The sequence below is a fragment of the Carettochelys insculpta genome, chromosome 1 (genome assembly GCF_033958435.1).
Source record: "Carettochelys insculpta isolate YL-2023 chromosome 1, ASM3395843v1, whole genome shotgun sequence".
NCBI lineage: Eukaryota > Metazoa > Chordata > Testudines > Carettochelyidae > Carettochelys > Carettochelys insculpta.
In genome coordinates, this window is record NC_134137.1 from 128,685,412 (window position 1) to 128,705,661 (window position 20,250).

The following is a 20,250-nucleotide window of genomic DNA, read 5'->3' on the forward strand; positions in this document are numbered from 1 at the left end:
TTGTCCAGTCTTTGTGTCCTCATCAGTCTATTTGCTCAGCTAGTCCTAGGTCTTACCCCTGCCCTGGTTTATTATCTGGTCTGTCCCACCTCCCTCCGTGTCTTTCGCCTGCCCCTCTGGTTCCCATCAGCTCACTGACAGCTCCTTGTCTGATCAAAGTTTATCCCACCAGCACTCTAAGTTCCTTCTGACTTTTCCCTCCTTGGCTCCCATACCCAGTCTTCTTGTTCAGCCATTCCCAGGCCTCTCCCACTAGCAGTCTCCAGTCCTGGTCTGACCCAAAGGTCCTTGTTTCAGTCTGCTCTCCCTCTGCCTTCATCTGCAGTGCCATAGATCCAGCCCTTATCCTTTCCCTCCTGCATTTAAAATCAGACAGCTTCCTCCTTTGTGTTGCCCAGAGCCAGCAGAGGTCATTGAGAACACAGGAGAGACAAGCTCCCGGCTCTCATTTCTGGTGTTCAGCCCAGAGCAACTGTTACAGGGTATTATTGTGTCCCATAGCCCTAAGCTGCAGCTTAGGCAAATTCTGGAGGTTGTATATGCACTGTGAGGCGGGGAGGGGAAGCATGCTCTTTTTCTAATGTGTCCAAATTGGAGCAGATTTTCACAGGGACAGCAGAAGATCACGAAGTCCCCAAGCCAAAGGATGGAGAGGCCAGAGCTTTCCAAAGAAAAGGTGGCCAGAATTTTTTATTACCATTGTTTGTCAGTGTATTATTAATTAACTTTATTCTCAGAAACAGCCAAACCATTTTGGCTGAAATTTTCCAAGAATGTTTGTTTTGAGGGTAACGTAGTTCGGCAGAAATAGGCAACAGAAAATGGGGTTTGATAATGTGAAGTGTCAGGCAATCTTACTATGCAGTGTGACCAGCCTTGACTACATTACAATGATTGCTGTTAGAAAATCACTTTCCATGTTACCACACTGGGGTATCTCAGGTGGTATGGTGTAGTAACACCAGTGTTACCTTTTAAATACCATCTGTTTTCTCTCTGTATATATTACGTGTAGCATATGTTCTCCATCTTTTCCCATAACGATTGCTAAATGGAATCTCACCTGCGCAAAGCAGGTTCCACTGAAGTAGTAAATCTTCTCACCAGTGCCTCCATGCAATCTAAGGGAGCAGTCTGTGATTATCCGATCAGGTCAAATGGGTCAAGTACCACTCTTTCAGCAGATATATTATCTTAAGTACATTTATTTCACATGCAAAGTGAAAAATTGACAGCATTGAATAAAAAACTGTGTTTTTTAAGGAAAAGAGAAAGTGTATCTTAAGCAGCAGCTTTGACTGTTTTCCTGCTCTGCTATGTCTTAATTCTGCTTTGAAGAGAAACTTCCTTTGGTTTAGAGTACTGTTTAATTTGCATGGTCAGTGTTTGGTGTCTGAGGTGAGCCTTCAGTCAAAGGTATCCAATGAGACAGGCAAACATCTGTCCATTGAGAATTAGGCTCAGAAGTTCATCTCACACAGATCAACAAATGGACAGTGGATTTTAGTGTCTTTTGGTCGCTATGAAGAAATTATTTTAAACTACTAATTGTATCTATGTGTTTTGGATGTTTTCGGTATATCCATATCTTAAATTAATTTTCAAAGTGTTAGGCATTTTGACAGTCTTCCCTGAGGCATACAAAGTGAAGTCACTTGGGTGGATGATTTAAAGTCTATTTTGACTGACGGGGCAGCTAGTGAGAAAGACAAGCTTTATTTTATTTATGGCCAATACACTTATATGGTGGTAATATATTTTTACTTTATGAAACTGCAGCACAGAAAAAAGAGGAAAGCATTGGCTGAGAAAAGCAAAATGCTAAGCTGTCTTTTTAAGCTAAATATTTATAAACAACATTTAAACCCTATTTTGGCATTTAGGTTTATTTTGTGTCGAGGATGAAACTTAAGAAATTGAAGCATGCAAATCTATATATGTTGCTTGGAGGTGATATGAAGACAGTGTTGTTCATCTCTTGAACCAGTTACTTTAATATATTTCTTTCAATAGTGGGGCCTTTAGTTTACTTCCAAAAAGGACACCATTGTTTCATGAAATTATATTACTTAATGACCAGCTTCTCCTAAACCCATCATTGCAATACTCATGTATTCTTTGAAGTAGTGATAGTGTCAAATCATTCAGAAAGAGGAATTGAGTCAGCAGTAATTTCATGATTTGACAGATCAGTAGAAATCAGAAGGAGTATATCTGGGGAAACAGCTATAGCATGTAGTTTTAACTGCTCTTTGGGGAGCTCAGTAGTTAAAAAAATCACTACAGAAACAGAGTTATGTGAAAAAAGAGCATTCTTTTATAACATACAGAGGATATGTAATAAATGGAAATATGTTCATAACTTCTCTTTATTCTTAGGTGTAATTACCCTGTGTCTTATGAGTACTCAGGTCTATGTCAAAGTTGCTTGGATCTTTTATGCATCACATTTCAGGCAGGGAAGTTCAGTGTAGGCTAGGGTTTGCCCCATGGTGTGTGGGGTTTTTGTTTTGTTTTGTTTTGTTGTTGGCTTCCTTAAGAATCTAATTATCTGTTCTCTGTGCGAAGAGAGCACTGGCATACCCAGAGACCTGAGTTTCCACTGGCTGATTAGGCTGGCATTAATCTGATTCATGTTCTTGTTATCGCTGCCATCTGTCTGTGACCCCACTGTTCTTCAGATAGATTAATGTTGATTTATGTGCTGACCTTTAATTTTTTAAAAATTCTCTCTTTTGACACAGTGTCTATGAACCAGACAGAAATGTTCTGCGGTGGAAAGAATGGGAGAGGAGAAATCAGGAAACACAGCAGGAAGATGGTTCATTTAATACCAGTTACTCCCTCTTCAGTGAACCGTACAAGGTAGATGTTTTCCCAACTGTGCTGATTTTTATTTATTTATGTTTGGACAATACAGTTTAAGTTGTGTACGTTGTTGCACAGGCTTTAGTAGTCTCCAAAAAATGTTGGCCTCACAAAACTTACATATAAATATTTATGGTTCATTGAGAATCAGATGACTTTTCATTGGCTTCTTATGAGTTTCAGTGGTAAATGAAAATGACATAATCTTACACCTTGATGTTACTGCATTGAATCTATGCAGCTGCACTGAATCTAAGGGTCAAGGTGATGGTGCTGTACTTCTGAAGTATTTAGAAAAAAAACTGTTAGAATGAATTCAAGCTTACATAAGAACATCCAGATGGCTATACTGCACCAAATGAATGGTACATATTGTCCAACATTCTGTCGTCAAACAGTGGCCAGTGCCAGATACTTTAGAGGGAATGAACAGACCAGGGAAACTGCATGAACCGTACCCTGTCATTTAGTTCCAGTATGTGGCAATCAAAGGCTCAAAGGCTTACAGATGCCCAGAGTATGGGGTTGTATACTTGAGTGTCTTGCCTAGTAGTCATTGAACTTGTTCTTGTTTTAACTCCAGTAATACTATTGATTTTTTTGGTGCCGGTATGGAGTATGTGCCAGGGAACCCCAGCAGCCCTGGGGCTGGGAGCCAGACAGGGTGCAGAGCCCTGCCAGCAGTTCCAGCCCCAGGGACCCAGCTGGGGAACTGAAGGTCCCTGGGGGCCTCACAGCAGGGAGCTGGCTGGGGCGTGGAGCTCTGCTGGCTGCCCCAGTCATGGGAACATCTGCAGGGGGTGGAGAGGGTGGGGAATGGCAGTGTACTGGCTCCTCTTTTCTTACAGAAAAAGCACTGAGTAATACTTGTGGCTTTTGTAATATCCCCAGTACAGGATGACTTGAGTTGTGCGAGGAAACACTTCCTAAGTTTGTTTTAAGCCTGCTATTTATTAATTTAATTGGGTGAGCTCTACTTCTTGTGTTACATGAAAGGGAAAATAATATTTCCTCAATTTGTCCACCCCTTTTGTGACTTCATTCACTACCATTATGGCTCCCCCATTAGTTACCCCTTTTCTAAATTGAGCAGTCCAAGTCTTTAAAATCATTCTTCTTATGGAAGTTGTTTTGTATGCCAAATCATTTTTGTAGCTCTTCCAATTTTATCTTTCTTAAGATGTGGCAACAAGAACTGCACGAATATTCAATATGTCAGAGGGTACCCTGAATTTATATAGTGGCACTTTAATATTTTATATCCTATCCATCCCTTTCCTAATGGTTCCTAACATTCTGCTAACTTTTTGTTTCAGCCATTGCTGCCTCTGTGGGATTTTTCCAAAGAGCCCTGGCTTTCTCAAAAAAACACACTAGTGTAGACATAGCCTGTGAGAGACTCCCGAAAAATCTTCATTATTGACACTGATGCAATCTTCTCATCCTGTATCAGGAAGTGGGTGGAACTTTCACATAACTCAGAATACTTTTTACACTGAGATTATTGCCTGTGCCCAAGAGTCATCTCCTTCAGCCACTAAGCTCTGGCTTCCGCACCATCTTCTCCCACCCTGTACCACGGATTTTTATGAAGTCCCTGTCAGTGGTTCCCGAGGCACTTACAACTCTATAGTCTACCCCACACATTTCCATCACCAGACAGTTCCTTCTGTTTATATTGTGGGTATAGAGAGGGTGAAGGACAAATGAGACTTGTAGGAAAATCAGTATTTTTGCTAAAGAAAGAAATCAAGATGGTCATCCTGAAAATCAGCAAGGTTCTTGAAGAATGTGATGGGCTATCTTGCAGTCATTTGAATACAAGGGTACTTCCCAGGTGTCAGAAGGCTCTTTGATTATTATATCTGAGATCTGTTTTCACAGAATATTTGGCCTACTTATCCAGGTTGGGAATACATGTGTTACCATAATTAATAATTGGCTACTCAGGGACAGCAATCCATTTGAGAGTGTCATAAAGTCAGTCTCTATCACTATAATTACCAGTTAAAATACCCAACATTTCAACTTGCCCCAGCAAACTATTAGAGTATCCAAGAGCCCAGCTAAATACAGCTTGGCTTAAAACTTTTCTGCCTCAGGATTGGATCCAAGACCTCACCAGTGCATGGGGTAAAGCTGATCTCTCCAGGAACAAAGGCAGCACAAAAATGTTCATAGGGATGTGGAGAGTTCCTCGAGCTTTAAGGCATCAGTTTCCAAAAGGTGGCTCTTTGAAGAGAATCAGGCCACCTCATTTTATATCAGTAAGTATGGAAACTCTCTCTATATAATGGATAACGTGCTTATTTAAGGGCCAGGAGACCAGGGGTTGGCCAAGCTTGTTTAATTAGCCAGGCCCTGGCACATCTGAGCTGGGCATAGGACTTAAAAAGGGAGGAAAACCACCACTTAGGGGCTGGCTGCGAAGGAGTGCTATTGAACTGACTTATGGCTGGAGCACTGAGTCACTGGAGTGGAGCTAACTCCTGAGGTAGGCCCTGGAACAAAGAGCCTGTCCCCAGGGAGGCAGTTCTGAGGGCTATGTTCTGTAAGAGGAACTGTGATTTGAAGAAGAAACCAAGAGGGGCAAGAGTCTCAAGTCTATAGAATAGTGAAAGATGTTCTGGATGTGTTTAATCTTGAAGTTTTCCTGAACCCAGGGAAGAGTTGTGGGACCTGTTTCTCTTTAAAAAAAAAAAAAAGACTGCAATTCTGTTCTGATTTAGAAGGCCTCTGTTTCTGGCCCTGCAGGAGATGGATAATGGGACTTTGAAGATGCCAGCTGCGAGAATCTAGTTAGGGCTTGTGCAGTTATGGCTGGACTTGAATATCCCAGAAGAGATTTAGAACTTTTAAGTTACAAAAGATCCAGACAGAGGGTAACCACAGGAGAAGGTGACCCGCAGGGAATCCCATCAGTCCCACACCCAACATAAAGAAGTGCCAGTGGATGAATAGCTTCTGTATATATGAGGCTTGCTTTGGAGTGGGATCCTATAAGATCTCTTGGTAAAAACCTGTTCATGTGAAAGTGGCCCTGTTTGTCTAACCATCCCTTGGTACCATACACACGGCAGGGAAATAGAACATTATCATGAGCAGACTAGATTAGTCTGTGGCAGGTTCTCACAAATGGTCTCTGAATCAAGGAATAGTGGATCAATGCTTCTCTTCAATGGAGAATGCCAGAAGTGGACCACTTCAGTTGTCATCTGACCAGAGAAAAAATTACACTCATGACAGATCCACTGGAGAAAAGATCCAGTGGAGAAGGAGGAGCCTTTTGTGTGTCTTTCTGCTAACATCTCTAATAGCCAACATGACAGGAAAAATTAGAAGATCTTGTGCATCCCATACTGGCCCAGACACATATCGCTCCCAACTCTGTTGCAGATACCCAATTCCATAAGGCTGGGAGTCTGGCCAGAGGGTACACCCTTTTCCTCCCAACCCAGGAACTCCCTTCTTGAGAATATTCGCTCCTGACAAGATAGATATCTATAGTTATGCTGTCTCTGAACTGGTAGCTCCAGCCTTCTTAGCTTGTCCAAAAATCACATATGTGGTAGATTTACAATTCCAGGTAGAAGAGACTTGTGGCATGATATGAGCAGGCCCATGTGAACTCTTTACTACCTATGCTTGACTTCCTTCTCACTGCCTGAGTCTAACTTAAATTCCAGCTTCATTAAAAAACACCTGGCCTGTTGAGAGTTAGGCTATGTCCACACAGCAGCCTCATTTTGAAATAAGTTATTTTGAAATAATGCTGCTACACAGAAAATGCCTTTCAAAAATAGCCCTCAGCTATTTCAGAAAACACCATCTACACACAACAGAGCCTATTTTGAAATAGAACCATTGGACACACTAGCCATGTCTACACGTGCACGCTACTTCGAAGTAGCGGCACTAACTTCAAAATACGCCCGTCACAGCTACACGTGTTGGGCGCTATTTCGATGTTAACATCGACGTTAGGCGGCGAGACGTCGAAGCCGCTGACCCCGTGAGGGGATGGGAATAGCGCCCTACTTCGACGTTCAATGTCGAAGTAGGGAACGTGTAGTCATTGTGCATCCTGCAACTTTGAAATTGCGGGGTCCTCCATGGCGGCCATCAGCTGAGGGGTTGAGAGACGCTCTCTCCAGCCCCTCAGCTCAATGGTGGCTGCGTGGAGCGGCCCCTTAAACGTCCCCACCCCCTACCTTTCTGTGCAGGAAGCTGAGAGAGCATGCAGGCAGCAGCAATAACACACGGCTCGGCTGCACGCTCTTCTTCAGCCACCCACACCCCCAACCGACCTGATGGCCTCCCAGCAGCACCCCCAGCGCCCTCAGGGAACCCCCCCGAAGGGGAGCCAGGGTTCCCAGGGCAGGAGCCAGGCCGGGAAGCGGCAGTGGGGCCGCTCCTGGACGGAGGCCGAGCTTCGGGACCTGCTGGGGCTCTGGAGCGAGGAGGAGGTGCTCCAGGTAATGGGGAGCAAGAGGCGGAATGTGGATGCGTTCGCTCGGCTGGCTGAGGGCCTGGCCGCCCGGGGACACCCTGCCCGCACTTCGGACCATGTCCGGAGTAAAGTGAAAGAGCTGCGGCAGGGTTACGCCCGGGCCCGGGATGCGGCCGGCCGATCTGGGGCTGCCCCCATCACTTGCCCCTTTTACAGGGAGCTCAGGGACATCCTGGGCCCCTGGCACACCTCCTCCCCTCCGGCCACGCTTGACACCTTGGCTGAGGAGCCCCAGTAGGCCCCAGAGGCGGAGTCCGCCCCAGAGGCAAGCCCCACACCCTGGAGGCCTCCCCAGGAGCTCACCCCCGGGGCACCGGAGCAGGAGGAGGAGGAGGAGGGGGACTCCTCCTCCACTGACACCGGCCTCCAGATCCTCCTCCTGCCATCCCAGAGCAGCAGCCGGGCGCCCGCCCCCCGGGTGTTCCCCGACCGTGGGAGTGGACCGTCAGGTATGTACCCCCCCGGTGCACACCCCCAGGGTTGAGGGGCGGGGGTAATAGATATGGCCAGGGCCCTCCACATGCCCAGATGACCATGGCCCCAAGGACAGCAGTGGCATGTCCCTCACAGGAGTGCATCAACCCCTTCCCCCCCCAGCACAACAGTGCCATGCCCCATCCCCGGGGCAGGGGGGAGCGGAACCTCTAGGGTCCCCCGGGGGAAGGGGGTGGGACACCCAGCAGCAGCAGCAGCAGCAGCATGTGATGGAGTGGGGGCAGTGCAAATGTGAGACTCAGGCTAGATATGAGCAACAAGCTGAATAGCTCCCAGTGGCTAAGGATGATCCTGGGGCTACAACTGACAGGTAACACCTCTGCCCTGAACAAAGAGGAGGGAGGAGCTGAGCTGGGTTTGAATCGGGGGCCTCAGATAGAGGCTAGGGGAAGGGAGAGCTAGAAGGCTGCCTGCCTGAGGAGGGGGAAAGCTACACCCCAGAGGGGCACCCCTCGGGGTCTTCTCCCCAGGACGGGTTGGAAGGACTGTCTCTGACTGCTGTACTGTCGCTTCTGGGAGAAACTGGGCATCTGTTGCCTAAGAAACCTCTCCTGTCATACCTGCTGAGTGAAGTGAGAGTCACTCCCGCCAGGGGACAGGGTGCAGTGCAGGGGGACCCTTGAACCCCATCACAGCAGCATCTCCCGGGGACGGGGATGGGGAACCTGCAGCAGAGGGGTGGGGGGACAAGGGCCACGGCTCGGGGCCCACACTAACGGCTGTCTCCACTCTTCTTCTCCCCCTCCTGTGTTCCGCAGCTGCACCATCGGAAGGACCGGAGAGCGCCGGCGAGGCTTCAGTGGTCCCGGAATCCCCTCCGGGGCCATCGCTCCAGGCCAGCCCCTCGGCGGAGGACCGACCGGCCCCACGGCAGGCAAGACGGCAGACCCAGCAGCAGCAGCCGCCGGCGACAGACCCCCAGCTGCTGGCCGTCCACCTCTGGCAGGTGGAGGTCGCAGAGTAGCATCTGCGGGTAGAGCAACGCCGCCTCCACCTGCAGGAGCGGGCGCTGGCCTGGCGCCAAGAGGCATGGGGGGCCTACATGCAGACATTCAACCGCATAGCGGATTACCTGGCCCCCCATGCCGCGCCGGCTGCCACTGCGCCCGCCCTGCGTGCTCCACCCGCTGCGCCACCTGCTGCTCCAGTCACTGCGCTGTCCGCTGTCGCCCCACCACCCGCCACCGAGGGCCATTCCGCCGAGGGGGACCTGGGGCCAGCTGAGACTTGCCGGCCATATCTTCTGGTCCGCCCGGCCCCCAGCCAGGGCTGCGGCCGAGGCGGGGATCCCGGCCGCCCACCCCTGGTGCTGGACTGTAGGGGCGTGGGGCCCAGGACGTGCCGCCCCCGCCTTTATATATCTTCCCCCCACTATTTTGGTTTTTTGCCCTGTGCATAGTTTGTATTTATTTATTTGTGACCCCCATTTTCACTGTCTGATGCTTCCCCCCCCATGTAAATAGTTCTCCCCTTCCTTGTCATCTCTGTTTTTATATTAATATACATACATGTAATATATAAGTTAGTTAGAAGTTCTATAGTTATTATTAAGAAGAGTTCAAGTAAACATGTTTGATTTCACAAACAAGTGTCTGTTTTTATTTGTACAAGAAAAGGGTGGGGGGGTGCTGTTGGGTGCTCCGTGGTGTGGGCGTAGGGGCAGGGAGTGTTGTGGAGGATGGGGGGGCAGTGGGGGGCCTGCCAGCGTTCACCCTGCGGCCTCATCGAAGTGGGCCCGCAGAGCCTCCCGGACCCGGGTCCCTTCGGGGTCCACCTGGCAACTGGGGGCAGCGGGTGGCTGCACAGCGGCCCTGCCGGCCTCCACAGCCCAGCCCTGAAAGAAGGCCTCCCCCTTGCTCTCCACCAGATTGTGTAGGGCGCTGCACGCACCCACAATCTGGGGGATGTTGGTGGGGCCCGCATCCAGGCGGGTGAGGAGACACCTCCAGCGCCCTTTGAGGCGGCCAAATGAGCGCTCCACCACCTGGCGCGCGTGGTTCAGGCGCTGGTTGAAGTGCTCCTGGCTGGCACACAGATGGCCCGTGTACAGGTGCATGAGCCAGGGCCGGAGGGGGTATGCCGCATCTGCGATGACGCAGAGGGGCATGGTGGTGTCCCCCACAGGGATCTCCCGCTGGGGGATGTAGGTCCCCGCTTCCAGCTGGCGGCACAGGCCCAAGTTTTGGAATACCCAGGCGTCGTGGGTGCTGCCAGGCCAGCCCACATAAATGTCCAAGAAATGGCCCTGGCTGTCCACCAAGGCCTGGAGGACCACTGAGTGGTAGCCCTTCCGGTTGATGTAACGTCCTCCACTGTGCTCCAGGGCGCGGATGGGGATGTGAGTCCCATCCAGAGCCCCGAAGCAATTGGGGAAGCCCAGGGTGGGAAAGCACATGATGGTGGCATCTGGGTCCCCAAGCCTCATGAGCCTGTGGAGTAGCAGGGCGTTGATGGCACAGACGACCTGCAGGGGAAGCACATGGGAGAGCACCAATGAGGGGTGAGCAGGGTGTGTGTGGCCCTCCCCTGCCAGGGCCCCCCTCCCCTCCCCTCCTCTGCCCCCCCTGCCAGGGCCCCCCCTTCCCTCCCCTGCCCCCCCTGCCAGGGCCCCCCTCTTCTCCCCTCTCTTGCCCTCCTCAGCCAGGGCCCCCCTCCCCTGCCAGGGCTGCCTCCCCCCACTTCCCCCCGTGGGTCCTCTTACCTCCACGAGGACAGCCCCGACGGTGGCCTTGCCGATGCCAAACTGCTGGCCCACTGATCGGTAGCTGTCTGGAGTGGCCAGCTTCCAGATAGCGATTCCGACCCGTTTCTCCACAGGGAGGTCATGCCTCATGGCGGTGTCCTGGTGCCTGAGTGCGGGGTTGAGCCACTGGCATAGCTCCAGAAATGTCTGCCGGCTCATGCGAAAGTTCCTGAGCCAGCGGTTGTCGTCCCACTCCCCAAGCACCAGCCGCTCCCACCAGTCGGTACTGGTGGGGTAGCTCCACAGCTGGTGGCGTATGAGGCGGCGGGGGGGTCGGGGTGCTGCAGGGTTGGGGGTTGCGTCCCCCTCCCCTACGGGCAGCTCCTCCTCTGTGGCAAGGAGGTGCTCAGCTGCCTCCTGCATGGCATAGAGCAGGGCGAGCGCTGCTCCTGCAGGGGCGGCTGGGTGGACCTCTGGCGGCTGCTGCTGCTGCTGCTGGGGGTCCATCATGAGTGCGTTGCCCGAGGTGTGCGTGCCTATGGCTCTGCAGACCGCGTGTGTCTGGGAGGGGCCCTTTAAGGGAGCAGCTAGCTGTTGCCCCGGAAGCGCTAGTCCGCCCTGTGACCCTGTCTGCAGCTGTTCCTGGCACCCTTCTTTCGATGTGTGCTACTTTGGCGTGTAGACGTTCCCTCGCAGCGCCTATTTCGATGTGGTGCTGCGCAACGTCGATGTTGAACGTCGACGTTGCCAGCCCTGGAGGACGTGTAGACGTTATTCATCGAAATAGCCTATTTCGATGTCGCTACATCGAAATAAGCTACTCCGATGTAGGCTTCACGTGTAGACGTAGCTACTGTGTCTTACTTCTAAATAGGCTCTATTTCCTGTCTATGCAACCCCTATTTCGAAATAAGCCAACCGCTATTTTGGAATTATTTTGAAATAGCAGTTGCATTGTGTAGATGCTAGCAAAGTTATTTCAAAATAAGGGCTGTTATTTGGAAGTAACTTTCCTGTGTAGACATACCCGTAGTCATGACATCATCTGTGTAGACCATCATCTTCAGATTTATGTGGGGCTTTCCATTTTTTGATGCCTGATTAATAGCTCTCTGTTATGGGATGTTAATGTGGTCCTGACACCTACCCCAAAATTACATTTAAACTACTGTATTTACTTGTGAGTTGAAATACCATGTGATATAATGACTTTTTCTTGTAGAGAGTGGAAGCTTCAGGCTATCATGACTGTTGTGTCTTATTTCAAGTTTTAGAGTGTGATGCCTCAGTCTCAGCTGAGGCTGCTCTTGCAGGTGGTGACATAGTTCCATCATAGCCCGCTTCACAACACAGCAATGTTCTTTCTATCCATGTGCCCCGATCATGGTTGATGCACTTCTCCCTAGGCTCAAAAAGTTCTTGGCATTCTAACTGGAGTGCAGTAAATGAGAAATAAACCCACCCAGTCTTTTTTTTGTTTTACTCTACTGTGGCAAAGTTGTGGCGAAGTGATCCATTTCAGAATTGTTGTTTGATCCCATTCTGCATGTTGATCATTTGGCTTCCTTGAACATAGAAGACCATGTTCAGCTTTAGGCAAGGCTGCCTGCAGTGCTTGCCCTGGAGATGGTTTCCTTGCAAACATAGGCAGAGCAGTTACATGACCCTCATTTGACACATCCCTAAGGTATTATTACTTGGTTTCAGCTTCTAGGAGGAAATCCTGTTTAAGTGCTGGCAAAACTGTTCCTGAGGTAGGGGAGTACAGATTCGTCTTTCTCCAAGAATTTCTTTTCATTATGTGACTAGTTTAAGTCAATTGTAATTGAAATTTATAAAATATAAATCAAAAATCCCCACCTTGCTCTCCATGCTTGCTATTGGCCTGATTATTGCTGCCTGGTGCAGATTTATTTACATTCTTTTCTTTTTTACATTCATGTAATGTTCTTGTCATGAGCTACTCATTCTCCCAGAGCAAGAACCTTGAAGTTAAATTTTGGCCCTACTGAAGGCAATGGGTACTTTGCCCCGACTTCATTGGGATGAGGATTTCACTTATGATGAAGGAAAAGCAGAAGATTATAGACCTCTGCTTCTATTTCTTTGAAGATAGCCTGACGGGGTTCTCACTCATCCGCCTGCTCTCTGCAGGGTTTGGAAGCATTTAAGAGGTGGTGATGTTTATGTTTACATCATTGTTTATAATTAATGTCTTCAGACATTAGTTTTTCAGTTTATTTTTATTGATCATCTTGTTTCTTTGGGGAGCTTTTGCCTCCTGTTCCAAGGCCATGGGTAGGCACCGATATTAGCACTTTCCGCCCTTGGAAGGATAGAAAAGTCAACTGCTTGTATTCTTTCTCACTGGCACTGCCAATCTGTGATAAGAACTCGGGAAGTTCTGCCTGTTTTCTGAAAAACAGCAGAGACCCAGGAGTGAGAATTCTTCTGTTGCAAATGATATTTTGCGGAGAAGTAGAGTAACAAGTCAATGCTATTTCCCCTGTCCCATTAGCTCACTTTCTTCCCTTAAGAAACCTCCTTGATGTTAGAATATCAGAATATGAAGTACACCAATGAATTCAGTACTTTCTCAAGCTGTTGTGTGGCCCCTTCTTCTGCAATGTCTACATTTCTGTAAGAAAGGTATCTGGAGGAAATCAAGAATGCAGTGTTTTTATTCATGGCTGAAGCGTAACCAGTGTTGTGAAAAGGAAGCTTGCTGTGCACTACAAGGATTTAATTCTGAGGCACCAGGCAGCAGTCCAGAGCAGTAATGTATATCCAGTGAGTCAGTCCGTATCAGAAGCTGTCCAGGGGCATGGTCAGAATACCTGAAGGGTTCAGTAGCTGGAAGACTCAATCCAAGGGGCCTGGTCAGGGAGGTGGGCAGGTGATGTTGGATGAGGCAACAAGGCAAGGTCAAGTGAAGCAGCACAGTAGACTGGGAAGCAACCAGCAAGCATCGGTCTGGCACTCAGACAGCTTCTTATTCCTGTTCAGGCCTTTATATAGTCCAGTTACCCAGTGAAAATGCTGCCTGTCCATCCAATCAGAGGCCTGGTAGCTGTGGGCCCATAGGCCTTCATTGCTAAGTGTCAACAGGCCAGGGGTCACAGTCCATTTCATGGCTGTGGTGCAGTTGCTAAGGCTGCTAGTTAAGGCTATCAGTGAAGAATGTTTCTTACTCATGACCAGATTTAGTCCAAACCATTCTGCATAGTCACAATAATAAATTGTCTAGTTTCCAGGTAATATATTTTAAGTACAGTGTGATACCAGTTATAGATTTTTTTATGCACTCTGTGGCTCTTTAGAGCTTTTCCAGGTCAGAGTAGATTTACAATGTGGACAAGCATCTTCAGAGATAATAAGGATTTTTTATCTCGTTCCACATCTGTGCTGCTGAATAAGGCAGAGCTACTTCAGTAAGTAGCGAAGCACAAATGGAATTATTTTCTCTTACATTAATTGTTACAGAATATTTGATTTTTTTTTGTTTTGCAGACTAACAAGGGAGATGAGCTCTCAAATCGTATCCAGAATACATTAGGCAATTATGATGAAATGAAGGACTTATTGACAGATCGATCCAACCAGAGTCATCTTGTTGGAGTTCCAAAATCTGGCATTTCACAGGCACCTGGGAACAAAACCGATGAACATTTTATTGCAGAGTCAAGACCACAATCTACGCCTTCTCTTTGCAGCACTTCATCTTCAATACCAGCAACTCTATCTGGTCAGCAGAGCAAGAGCCCAACAATGGATCGGCAGAAAGCTGGGCACAGTCTTCCTGATGGCCAGCAGAGGGCAAACAAACATGGACACAGATTGCTTGAGTCACACAACAGTGACTTCAAAATGGCTAACCAAAAAAACAGCCTGGAAAAGCTTAAGCATTTTGTATCAAGTCCCACATCAGCTGCCAGTGCAGCACAACAAGGTGGTTTAAGATCTGTGCTTGGAGACAGTGTCAGCAGAGCACAACAGCAGTCAAAACTAAACAGCAATGCAGAAATAGTACCTCAGGCTCAAGAAAGGTCAGCAAAACCCAGCACTGGGCACTGTGTTCAGAACTTTCCTCCTTCTCTTGCTTCAAAGCCTAATATAATTCAGCAGAAGCCAACAGCTTATGTAAGACCAATGGATGGTCAAGATCAGGCTCCTGATGAGTCTCCAAAGCTAAAGTTATCGACAGAAACTAACAAGCACTGCATGTCATGTAGGGGAGTACCTTCAAGTAAGCCTGACCTGGGTATGGCCAAGACCAAGATGGCAAAATTTAATATTCCTAAGCAAGAAGAGGTAAGCCTTTTAACATATTTCCTGGTATTGCCCCATAAGCTGGTATTTCCAATGCATCTCTTTGAAAACATTTTATATATTTGTTTTGTTTAACAATTTTTGTTTTATGAATTGGAATGTCATATACTGCAAATAGTAACCAGTAGTTAGATCAGAAATGTATCTGAGATAGAGGCTTAGTTGTCTTCAGAACTAAAGCACATTTTACAGGTGCAAAATTTTCAGTTAACATAAATTATGGACTGTTGACACTAGAAACTTCTCTGGCTGCCTAAGCTTAAGTTCTTCGGGGAGGGCAGGGAAAGGGACCATAGTGACATAAAATTTAATTTCCTTGTTCAAGTATCCTGCATATTACCATATATTAATGGATTTCTCTTCTAACAGATGGTCAGGCATAGTTGCACCCGCCTTTGTCAAAATAGCTACACCATGTAAATAACTTACATAATCAATGTTCACATTATAACATAGGTGAGAGAATAATAATAGTACTGGCTATTCATATCTTTCATATTCATTTTGAAATTGAGAAAATTACTATGACTTCTAAATAGATGGAAACAAAAATACATATTTTCTCAAGAGTCATCCTCTTATAGAAAGCCAGTAAACATAGAAACCTCACCATTTGCAACAAACAAACAAGCTTATAGGCAACATTTCTCTTTCTGTTATCTGAGTGTTATAAAGACTTATGCTCTGTATTGGGTGAATTTCAGAGACATAAATCAGGCAACCCAATTTTTGAAGAATGGGCCTTTTAGAATCCTAGTGAAAAGGCAGCAAACCAAGGGAGACCCCAGAAATGTTAATTTTACAGCATGAGAGACAGAAACCACATTCTGTGATTTTTCTTGTATTTTATTTATTTATTTATTTGGTTGGTTGGTTTAAAAAGCACTGGTAGACACCTTATGTTGGTTTACTTGATGTTGTGCTTAAGTTAGGCAGGGTAAAGTCAGAGGCTTCGTTCGGTAGTTTCGCATCTTCACCTGGTGTACATTGGGTGGCATACACCCATTAATTTTCAATGGATCTATGCCACTTATAGCTCTGGCATAGTTTCTCTGGTTAACTTGAATGGCAGGGACTACCTCAGTGCAAAGATAGTGATCTTGTTACTCTTTCTTGAGAGGTATAGTGTTTATTGAGCTGTTTTAGACTATGTCTACACGGCACCATAAGCTCGAACTAAGCTGTGCAATTTGAGCTGTACAAATGGCATAGCTTATTTAGAGTAGATTTTGATATAGGCTGTTTTGGCATGTGGCACTGTCTAAACAGCACCACATGCCAAAATAAAACCCTATTTCGAGGCATCCCAGTACTCCTCCTGCAATGAGTTGTATTGGGATGCTGGAATAACGTGCCCATTATCTCAAAAACTGTTTTGAGACAATGGGCATGTTGCTTAGGTGTGGATATCGATTTTGGGATACCTTCATGTCCTAAAATAGCACCTGTTGTGTAGATATAGACTTAATGTTTGTCTCTTGCATCAGTAAATAAATGTTTTTTGGTTCTCTCTTCGTTTTCTGCCTTATCACTGGGATTCTAAAAAAGGCCTATTCAAAAATTGGGTTGTCAGATGTGTGCTTTTTAAATTTTTAGGAAACCACATCTCTGTGAACGCAACTGCATTGTCTCAGCCAGTCCTCTCAGACACTCCAGGTCACGTGATTATTTTCTCTAATTGAATTATTCACCAATTAAAAGCAAAAGTGAAGTGATTTGTCGGCCTTGAAAAGGATCAATTTATACTCAAGTCAAATTTTCAGGAGCCCAGGGAATAGGTCAATCACACAAAAATACCTTTGCATTCATGAACCCCTGTGTTTATGCAAAATATAAATTCAGGTAATGGCATGTGCTGCAGCCAGTTCAATCATATCATTCCCTTGTTTTGCTGGTGTAAATACATGCTTGGATAACCAAATGAAGAGGTGTTTGAGGACTAACAGAACCAGGTGCTCTTTTCTAGCGCTTCTGAATTTTTCTCCTCTGGTGTGTGTGCCACATCTTTAAGATTAATTAGCAGAGATGCCAGTAACAAGTCACTTGCTTCTTTCAAATTTCAGCGTTGGCTTCAGGATTTTTCACCTGTATTCTAATTTTGACCTGCCTGTGCCAGTGAAGTTATAGTGAATTATATATTGTCCAAATTTGCCTCATTTTGTTCAAAGAACAGATAGTAAATTATGCTGTATGTGATCCAGCAGGCATTATGGAAATGTACTGAGATGATGTTGGTAATTAACTGTGCTGTTAATGGAACTGCAAAATTAGTAAATGGACAAGACAAGATGCAATGTGAAATGTAGTAATTTGATACCATGTCGCATGAAATTTTAGTTGAAATCAAATTAGATGTTTAGAGATGTTGGTGGACTAATAAATGGCCATGATACTACTCATATATCAGAATTCTTCTTCGAGTGGTCCCCGTGGGTGCTCCATAATAGGTGTCGGGCTCGCCCGGCACCGCAGATCGGAAATCTTCCAGCAGTTTCTCCTGGACCGCGCATGCGCTGGCGCGCGCCGCTCCCCCACACACCCCCAGCCACATGCGCGCTCCGGTCCCCGCCAGTTCCTTCTCAACCGCCAATGGCTGCAGACGGAATCCGCTCAGGCTAAGGCCAGAGTCAGATTAGATAGCTGTTTTCTATGTGTAATTTGTTGTTTTTGGTTACTAAAAAAAAAAAAAGAGAGAGAGAAAGCAAGGACAAAGAGAATATCAGCAAAAAAAAAAAAAAAAAGAGGAGCGGAGAAGAGAAGAGCGAACGTGAAGGCCATTTAGGCCACCCACTGCCCCGCAGGCCGGTGATCGCTATTTGGGGTGGAAAGGCACGGATTAAGTGCCAAGTACCCTATTAACAGTAAAGGACTCACCGCAATGGCCTCTTCAGGTTTTAAAAAGTGTGAGTCATGCCACAAAACTGTGCCGGCCTCCGATGGGCATAGCGAATGCATCTGCTGCCTGGGGGAATCACACGTTACCCAGAAGTGTTCTCACTGTGCTAAGCTCACAGCCAGGGCCAGGAAGGACAGAAAGATGAGGCTTAAAATGCTCTTGTTCGATAAGGCTCTCCAGCCGGACTTGCCGGAGGAGCCTCACCCAGAAGGGCCCTCTGGGTTGCATAAGAGGAAGGCAGCTTCTCTGACCCCCTCGGTGCAGAAACGGAGGAAACTCTCCCCGGCTCGATCCTTGCCGGCGGGTTCAGCGAGCAGGATGAGCGGCACACACAGCCCCCAGCCGCATACTCAGGCAAGCGGCAGCGCGGCAGCGCACGTGGCAGAGGCTGAGCCTCCGGTTACACAACAGCCGGCACGCGCGGCGCCCAGAGCGTCAGCGAGGCAAGCGCCGGACCTGGCGGCACCGGCCCCCACAGCACCAATGGTGCAGGGGCCCCAGGCACGAAGCCTGCAGGCGCCGGAGGAAGCTACCCGCGCGGCACCACAGCTGATTGTGCCAAGCGTGGTGCCAACAGTGGGGCCGAGATCCCCGGCATGGGAGGGGGCGGTGCCAGCCCTGCAGGGAAGGGGCAAGGCGAAATCAAAAACCCGGCACCGCAGCCCATCTCCGGACAGGGCTGCACTGCTGTTAGCACCAAGCCCTCCCCCTGTGATACACACGCCACACCGAAGGCCTGTGTCTCCACTGGTTTATCCAGAACCTCCTTCTCTGTTCCTCCAACCAATGTCACCATGGCTTGGGCTACCTTCACCATTTCTGGGAGTGGATCCCCTGGAGTACTATCACAAGCCAGTTTCACCTCTATCTGTGTCGTCGCAGAGGTCTTGCTCTCCCAGACATCAGGGGTACACACTCCGTGGGTGGTCCAGGTCTCCATCCCCGGACCCTTGCCCATGCTGCTATGGTCGTCCTCATCATGCTGGACACAGACATCGCAGACCTACATCCAGGGGCAGGTCCCCCCGGCCGCTCAATACCCCCGTGGACACTCTCGATCGGGGACAGAAACACAGCTGTCTCAAGGGGAGTTAGTTTTAGAACCCCGAGACTTTCCTTCACAATCCTCCAGGGAGCAAGCGTATCGTCGACCGCAGGAGCCTGAGGGTTCGAGGGAGGTTTACCCCAGTGGTTCCTCCTCATCCTCCCCACATGAGGCCATGGCCCCCGGGGATGTCTCCCCCCCGCATGACCTTAAACAATTTCAGGAGCTATTTAAAAGGGTAGCTTTCACGCAAGACATTCAAATGGCAGAGGTACAGGAGAAACATCACAAACTCCTGAAAAATTTGAGACCCCCGGCTCCATCCAAAATTGCTATTCTGCTGGACGAAGCCATTATGGAGTCAGCCACTACCATATGGCAGACTCCGGCCTCTATCCCGCCTACGAACAAGAGAGCGGATAAGAAGTACTTCGTCCCGGCAAAGAGCATGGAGTTCCTCTTCAGTCACCCACAACCAAATTCTTTGGTGGTCGAATCATCCCAGCGGAGGTCGAAGGCTTCTCAGTATAAATCGGGGGGATCGGACAAAGATGCTAAGAAGCTAGAGCTGTTTGGCAGGAAGGTATATTCCTCTTCTACCCTGCTATTGAGAATGGCAAATTACGCGGCACACCTACCAAACCATAATTTTGATAATTACTCCAGACTTACTCCCCTCATGGATTCACTTCCGGAAGACAAAAAGCCGGTGTTAAAGGCGATTGTTCAAGAGGGCTATGCAGCATCACAGACGGGAGTCCAGATTGCCCTGGACATGGCGGACACGGCAGCACGTTCAACGGCTACAGCAGTGGTCGTGCGTAGAGAATCCTGGCTCCAGACGTCTGGTATCCCTAGGGACCTACAGGCGAAGATCGTGGACCCTCCCTTTGATACACAAAAGCTGTTTGCAGACTCAACTGACTCAGTCCTCCACTCCAGTAAGGACTCGAGAGCTACACTTAGAACCTTGGGCATTTATACTCCCCCATACAGGAAGAAAAAATTTTATCCTCAGCAAAGACGCTATGCTTACCAACCACAGCGTGCTCAATATCAACGGGGCTACGACCAAGGGCGCCATCAACAGCAGCAACAGTACAGAACTCCCAGGCGACGTTCTCAACAAAGCCGTACGCCCTTGGGATAGGGCCAAAGGCAACAAGTTTGACGGGTATGTCGGCGGCTGCACTGTCAATACCATCGCTCAATGCCACTCTCATCTCATGTTCCATCATCGCCTCAGACCGTTCCACTCCCAATGGCAAAAGATCACCACAGACAAATGGGTGCTGGAGATCATAGCCACGGGTTACACGATCCCCTTCCAGTCGCTCCCACCAACGAAGCCTCCCGCCAGGCCTCACCTCAGGGACGCTGCCCACGAGGCAAGGCTCAAGCAGGAGGTGGATCACCTTATGTTC

At 48.2% G+C, this 20,250-nt stretch overlaps 1 protein-coding gene across 1 annotated transcript in view; it reads left to right on the top strand.

Moving 5' to 3' along the window:
• AFF3 (ALF transcription elongation factor 3) overlaps positions 1-20,250 on the top strand; it is a 515,483-nt gene that overhangs the window by 67,823 nt on the left and 427,410 nt on the right. Inside the window, exons 3-4 of the mRNA XM_074986799.1 lie at positions 2,745-2,865; positions 14,067-14,867. Of these exons, the coding sequence (XP_074842900.1) occupies positions 2,745-2,865; positions 14,067-14,867 (922 nt within the window). The remainder of the gene's footprint in view (positions 1-2,744; positions 2,866-14,066; positions 14,868-20,250) is intronic.